General features: G+C 36.0%; 1 protein-coding gene across 1 annotated transcript; it reads left to right on the top strand.

The window, feature by feature from the left end:
- The first annotated feature begins 5424 nt into the window (after positions 1-5424).
- On the top strand, positions 5425-7434 carry LOC137636788 (uncharacterized). Its single transcript, XM_068369155.1, has 2 exons — positions 5425-5835; positions 6862-7434. Exons 1-2 carry the CDS (start codon positions 5425-5427, stop codon positions 7327-7329), a joined length of 879 nt encoding a protein of 292 aa, XP_068225256.1. The 3' UTR covers positions 7330-7434.
- The last annotated feature ends 344 nt before the right edge of the window (positions 7435-7778 follow it).

Consider the following 7778-nt stretch of genomic DNA (forward strand, 5'->3'; position numbering starts at 1 on the left):
CTTTTTAATGTTGCAGTATCGGCCTCCTCTGGAACACCACCCTTTTCAGATCAATATACTCTTACGGGCTGTCCAACGACAAGACCCAGTGTCAAGTCATTGGCATGGCAATCTACGGAATGGAACGCAACTTGGTGATCACAATCAAGACACTCAAGAGCTCTAATTATATTACCAAGATGTGAAGAATATCTTGCATTAGGCAAACTCTCAGCAAACCATCATGTGATTGGCTATCTTTCACCAGTGATGCCATCAGCTACTGAGCTAGAGCACATTCACATTGGTAACATAGAAATGCTTCAGAGTTGCTAGGATAGAAAAACTATAAGATTAGGACAGCAGGTCGTGCTAGTATCTTTATTTGCCGAAACCCTAAAAGGGTCGGCAAGCTTAGAGGGAGAAAATGGCAACCATTCTTCTAGAGTAAAATACTAACCTCCAAATAGGTGCCAGAGGGAACCGAGAGGTAGCATAAAAACTGAACCAAGAGTTGATCACTGACCAAATCAGGCAATCGATCACAAGTCAACTGCTTCTTATAAGTGAGGCTGAAACGTTGAATCAACAACAATTGCAAGGGCACAATTTTTGCGAATGTCCTCCAACAGATTGGCAAACATAGACAAAACAGATAGCTTCTCTAAAGGATTTTGTATCATGAGATTTCAAAGAAGTACCCTGGAAAGGTACGGTGGGTCGTCCGCGACCCCGAGCATCAAAAAAAAAGAGGTTTTTCTCACGTGATTCACCCCCGTGACTGAATTTGTGGGTGATCGACCTGCAGTAGGTGTCTCCCCTACACGCTCTAGTAGTGTCCAGATGTGCATTGCTGTAGCTGTACTCTTTCCCCGATTTCTGAGACGCGTCGGGGTCGAGCGCGACCGAGTTTACCCTTCTAAGGTAATTTGCATAATTATCAAAGTTATTACGTATTATGAAATTGTCGTAGAATGGTGCAACTTGTATAGGTTATCAGTTGTGGAAAGTCTTGGTGGATTGTTTGGCTACCATGTGCATGATTTTTTTTTAGTTAAAATGTCGTTCATCAACACGAGGACCATTTTACCGCGACTGCCCCTTTTTCATTTTTTTTCATTTTTTTGCCAAGTCATTTTTCCGTAAGATATTGCCATATATTGTCGCAAAACTTTTGCTTTTTTAGTGTTGGAAAGTGTGTCTAGATGATCTGGCTACCCATGCGTGACTTTGTTTTTGTCAGATACGACGTAGTTATTGGTATATTGGGTATTTAACTGCGGTTGCCAATTTCTGTTTTTTTTCAATATTTGTAAAAATTTACTACGTAGTAAGGAATAGCCGTATATTATTGATTTTTTTTTCATGTTTATGTGTTAGAAAGTGTGCCTTGATGGTTGGGCTAACACGTGCATGTCTTTTTTTTTATCTGAGATGCCGTTTATTAGAATGTTGGGCCTTTTACCGCGAGTGCCCCTTATTCATTTTTTTTCATTTTTTTGCCAAGTCATTTTTCCGTAGGATATTGCCAAATAGTGTCGTAAAACTTTTGCTTTTTTAGTGTTGGAAAGTGTGTCTAGATGATCTAGCTACCCATGTGTGACTTTGTTTTTGTCAGATACGACGTAGTTATTGGTATATTGGGTATTTAACTGCGGTTGCCATTTTCTGTTTATTTTCAATATTTGTAAAAATTTACTACGTAGTAAGGAATTGCCGTATATTATTGATTTTTTTTTTCAAGTTTATGTGTTAGAAAGTGTGCCTTGTTGGTTGGGCTAACACGTGCATGTCTTTTTTTTTATCTGAGATGCCGTATATTAGAATGTTGGGCATTTTTCCGCGAGTGCCCCTTTTTATTTGTTTTGCATTTTTTTGCTTAGTCATGTTACCGTAAGGAATTGGCAAGTAGTGTCGCAAAACTTATATTTTTATAGTGTTGGAAAGTGTTTCTAGATGATCTGGCTACCCATGCCTATCTTTTTTTTTAGCCAGATATGGCGTATATATAGGTATGTGTTCGATTTTCCTGTGATTGCCATTTTTTCGTTTTTTCCCATTTCTTTCAAAATTACTACGTACTAAGGAACTATCACAGAGTAATGATTCATTTATATGTTTATTTGTCGGAAAATGTGCCTTGATGGTTTGCCTAGCACGTGGCTGAAATTTTTTTTTTCTGAAATGCCGTATATTAGAATGGCCATTTTTCCGCGAGTGCCCCTTTTTATTTGTTTTGCATTTTTTTGCTTAGTCATGTTACCGTAAGGAATTGTCAAGTAGTGTCGCAAAACTTATAATTTCATAGTGTTGGAAAGTGTTTCTAGATGATCTGGCTACCCATGCCTATCTTTTTTTTTTAGCCAGATATGGCATATATATAGGTATGTGTTCGATTTTCCTGTAATTGCCATTTTTTCGTTTTTTCCCATTTCTTTCAAAATTACTACTTACTAAGGAACTATCACAGAGTAATGATTCATTTAGATGTTTATTCGTCGGAAAATGTGCCTTGATGGTTTGCCTAGCACGTGGCTGAATTTTTTTTTTCTGAAATGCCGTATATTAGAATGTTAGCCATTTTTCCGCGAGTGTCCTTTTTATTGTTTTGCATTTTTTTGCTTAGTCATGTTATCGTAAGGAATTGGCAAGTAGTGTCGCAAAACTTATATTTTTATAGTGTTGGAAAGTGTTTCTAGATGCTCTGGCTACCCATGCCTCTCTTTTTTTTAGCCAGATATGGCGTATATATAGGTATGTGTTCGATTTTCCAGTGATTGCCATTTTTTCGTTTTTTCCCATTTTTTTCAAAATTACTACTTACTAAGGAACTATCACAGATTAATGATTCATTTAGATGTTTATTGGTCGGAAAATGTGCCTTGATGGTTTGCCTAGTACGTGGCTGAATTTTTTTTTTTCTGAAATGCCTTATATTAGAATGTTGGCCTTTTTTCCGCGAGTGCCCCTTTTTATTTGTTTTGCATTTTTTTGCTTAGTCATGTTACCGTAAGGAATTGGCAAGTAGTGTCGCAAAACTTGTATTTTTATAGTGTTGGAAAGTGTTTCTAGATGATCTGGCTACCCATGCCTATCTTTATTTTTAGCCAGATATGGCATATATATAGGTATGTGTTCGATTTTCCTGCGATTGCTACTTTTTCGTTTTTTCCCATTTCTTTCAAAATTATTACGTACTAAGGAACTATCACAGAGTAATGATTCCTCTAGATGTTTATTTGTCGGAAAATTTTGTTTACTTCTTTTTTGATTGAATATCATCAATTTTTTTTTGCTAAAATATTATATTGTTTTACATTTTTTTTTCGATTTTATTTCCCTTCAAAATTTTTTTTTGGGGTCAGAATTTTAATTTTATAGTCGTAAAATAATCGACAATTATCCAGCAACCCACCATACAATTTTTATGCATATACAAGGATAATTAGATTAGTAAATAACACCTTGAAATTGACATACCCTTCCTACATTTCAAGTGGCAGATTAGGGAGTCTGAGTCAGTGTGGTTGGCGGCCATTTTTAGGACATATCCGACGCGTAAGTTGCCCCATCTATATATATTCTTGTTCCCTATAGAATTTGTGATATTTTGGTATATTTTTACCTGCATAAATATCATATTATATATTAAATATATGTATTTTTTTACGAAATTTCTAAGTACTCAAAAAATTACCTTTAGATATGCCCCCTGATATAAATGTAATTTACAAAATAATGAAGATTTTTTTTACATATTTCTATTTTAGGATAACATATGTTTATTCCCTAAAAAAAATAGCCACTTCCTATTTCATTTGGGTACCCAAACAAATTCATGAAATTTGGACAATTTTTTTTGGCCAAAAAAGTTACCCTTTTTTTCTCATTTCAGATCTTCACCTCCATGGGTCTGACCTTATCCAAAATACATCAAGATGTGTCCTAAACATTCAAGAATCAATTCCTAAAAGTATTTGTGTATATATGTATAAACTTTTTTTATGAATTTTTATGTAAGGTCTTTTTTTTCTACTTAATTTTTTAAAATATTTATAATAAATAGTTTTTCTGCAGATGAGTAGTATTTATCTTTACAGTTGTTTTAAGCATTCATTGAAGTTTTTTTTTTTTGGCAAAAGAAAAAAGGAGGTTACTGCATAAACTGATTTTTCAAAAATTTTTTTTGGCGTCGGGGTCGAGCGCGTCCGAGTATACCCCCAAAGGGGTGTCCGAGGAGCGTACCTATCCAGGGTTAAGAAGGGCGGCCGGCTAGTGCCAAATTTTAATGACAAGAGTTTGACATTAATACCACTTAATAAGGTGACTTAGGACATCTCTAAACTGCATAGGATTTTTACCTCTGACCATTCGTTCTGTGAGGCAAAGGTGATTAATCCTAAAATTTAGTGTATTTCAGATTCTACCTCATCCCTTGATAATTATTACTAAGATCAGGGATTACTACCCTCTATAGACCTGATATAAACCTCCAATAACAGGAAGAGTTTTTTTTCAAGTATTTTCTTTGACAGGAATTATTTTTTTCATTATGGTAAAAAATAAACCCTAAGAATCAGGGAAAAAACATAAAAAAATATATGAAACAAAAATTTGAAAAAGCGCTTCATTTCATTGTTTATAGTCTATTTTTAAATGATATACCAAATTTCAGAGCTATATCTTTAAAACTAACGGAGACTTATGATCGTAAAGATCAATAAATAGAGTTTTGAGATACGGGCTTTCAAAGTTTTTCCTTGTATTTTTATAAAGAGGATATTAATAAGTCATGATTATTGTGAATTTCACGTTCTTTTTTGGGTACTAATAAAAGGAAACAAGTTATTTATCATAATTTACTCATAAGCAAAGGATCCTTTTGCCAAATATGATGCATATTTTGCTCGTGTTAGGCAAGGCCGTCCATCAGTTTTGTTTTAGACTCAGTGCCGACAACAACTCCTCGCTTGGATTATAGACACATCGCCTACGTTCAACACTTGGATAACCTCATGGGGGTGATATTTTCACTGCAATCCCCGTAGAGTTTCGTCACAATATCCGTTTTTCATTTGGGAAAATCAGCATGAGGATCTGCAAAGACGAAAGACAAAAACAAGAAATCTCAGTGATACAGTGAGAATTGTATGAGTAGTAGACTAAAGGTGGCCATACACGTACGCGACTGGCGCGCGGATTTCATAGCGACTGGCGCGAACCGGTCAGTCTTTAACGTGTATGGGGCCTATTGATGCCAGTTCTGTCGAGCCAGGCCTGTCGCGTCGTCCTTTCAGCATGTTGAACTGATTGGCGCGTCGCGCTGTGAGTTTTGGGAAGGACTGAGGCAAAGTTTCAACATGTACAATACCTGCAGAGTACTCAGACTCGATCGCCCTATTTTTTTCCTCGTAGGAGTCGGGTCAGTACTGCTGTCATGAAAGGATGTCGCAGTCAGTCAGGTATTTACCTCACGATTTCATTCGTGAGTTTTTGGAGCTGTACAGAGCACTTCCTTGCTTGTGGAAAATACGAAGTCCGGATTATTCAAATAGAGTAAAAAGAGGAGCAGCTTATGAGCAATTACTGGAATTATGTAAAAAAATAGATACAGATGCAAGCATAGATTTTGTGAAAGCCAAAATTGCCACATTCAGGGGATCATTTCGGAAAGAGTTGAAAAAAATTTGGGAATCGAAGAAATCGAGTGCAGGAGAAGAAGAGGTATATGTGCCCAAGTTGTGGTATTTTGATTTATTGCTATTTACAGCAGACCAAGAAACTCCTCGGGAATCAACCTCGAACTTGCAAGATCAACAAAATCAGGATTCTCAAGAAAAACCCGCAGACCCAAAAGTGAGTAGACATTTATTTAGTTTCAATACACACACTATATTTATTTATTAAACACACTGTATACTCTACATGCATTGTATTAGTACATAACAATATTTTATCAGTCTATCTTGCCATGGTACTTTGCCATCACCATTGAAATATGCAACATATGACAGCCTAGCATTTTTGGCTGCATCACTGGCATTTCGTTGACCTAATGCCTGAAGATTTGTGAAGTGGGCATCATTTGAGTCCTTTCTCCAGTCTGCATCCGATACAATGCCACTTTCAATGTTTTCAAAGTCAGTCATATTTAGAGGAGTGTAGGAATTCCTGCAATTTCTCCGTAAGAAATTATGAAGTACACAGCTTGCCAAAACAACACGGTCAATTTTTTCTGGTTTCAAGGCGATGGATGTGTGGAAAACTCGAAATACATTGGATAGTACACCAAACGCATTTTCGACTACTCGTCTGGCGCGAGAGAGTCTGTAATTGTAAATTTTCTTTTCATAAGTTAATTCTCTCTGGGGGAAAGGTTTTAGCAAGTGCTCGTGAAGCGCAAAAGCTTCGTCCCCTATAAACACGAAGTTCAAACCATATTTGGTTTCATTATTTTGGGGCAAATTTAAAGTACCTTCTATTAACTTTTTGTGAAAAACGGTGTCTTCAATTATTCCTCCATCTGAAATGCGACCATTCTTGCCCACATCAACCATCAAAAACTCTAAATTAGCATTTACTATTGCCATGAGAACGACGCTGAAGTAACCTTTATAATTTAAGTAATATGATCCACTGTTAGAAGGGGCTACAATAGATACATGTTTGCCATCAATTGCTCCACCACAATTGGGAAAATTCCATAAGAGATAGAAGTCATCGGCAATTTTTTTCCACTCTCCACTGGTTGTAGGGAACTGCAAAGAAAAAAAAAGTGGCAAATTTGAAAACACATGCATATGTTAATCAATATCACACACACACGCACACATATCAATTGTGACTAATTATATTGTGTTTACATTTCACAATTTATTTCAGGGTGATGAAGAAATATCTTCAGATACTGCAGGGGAATCTACACCGGAACCATCTAGGCCTAGTTCCGCCTGCTTAGAGATATCTGGGACAGCTGAGAATTCAGGGGCAGCAGCGTCTTCTTTCAAGACACATGTTTATGTATCTCGTAATAAGAAAAAACGCCATCTTGAATTTCCAAAGCAAAGACTCCTTGAAAAAGCAGAGAAGTATCTTGATGCAGAAGATGATGATGAATTAGATTTTTTCGGTAAATTTGTGGCAACAAGGTTGAGGCAGCTTAATGACCAACAACGTGTTTTGGCAGAGAAGCAAATCATGGAAATATTGTATAACTGTTCACAGAATATGGTTTCCTCTCAATTTTCCCTTGCAAATAAAAATCAGATGAACACTAGGGAGACTTTACATTCTACAAATTTACCAGCTAGTGGGCAAGAGGAAGATTTTTCTTCATATATCTCATTATGATGTAAATAAATAAGTTTATAAGAATTCTTTGACATTGCAAAACATAATTACAACAGTTCATAATTATCTGAAATCTTTGACGTCGTACTGATGTTATCCAGTAATGTCTAAAACATCTCATTATGATTTACATTAAAGAATTTACATGACAATTTTATAACTATAATATGAATGAATTCTTTGACGTCGTATTAATGTTACCATTCAGTGATGTCCAAAATAAAATACTACCATTCAGTAATGTTCAAAATAAAATACAAGTTCATTATATTTTGCTTACCTTTAAATATTCATTCCTCAAAGCATCATATATTGCATGACATGTCTCGGATATGATGTGTCCCAACGCTTGTGCCGATATGCCTGTCGAAAACTTGAGATCTTCCAATGATCGGCCTGTTGCTAGGAACCTCGATGTGGCAATTAACCTTTCTTCGGCAGGAATAGAC

Source organism: Palaemon carinicauda, unplaced genomic scaffold, assembly GCF_036898095.1.
Source record: "Palaemon carinicauda isolate YSFRI2023 unplaced genomic scaffold, ASM3689809v2 scaffold39, whole genome shotgun sequence".
In the NCBI taxonomy this organism is placed as follows: Eukaryota; Metazoa; Arthropoda; class Malacostraca; order Decapoda; family Palaemonidae; genus Palaemon; species Palaemon carinicauda.

What these genes read in the sequence shown, in the direction of transcription:
- LOC137636788 (XM_068369155.1), top strand. Translation starts at nt 5,425, where the DNA reads ATGTCGCAGTCAGTCAGGTATTTACCTCACGATTTCATTCGTGAGTTT. An exon ending in AAAAACCCGCAGACCCAAAA is followed by an intron (nt 5,836 to 6,861) that starts GTGAGTAGACAT and finishes AATTTATTTCAG; the next exon opens with GGTGATGAAGAAATATCTTC.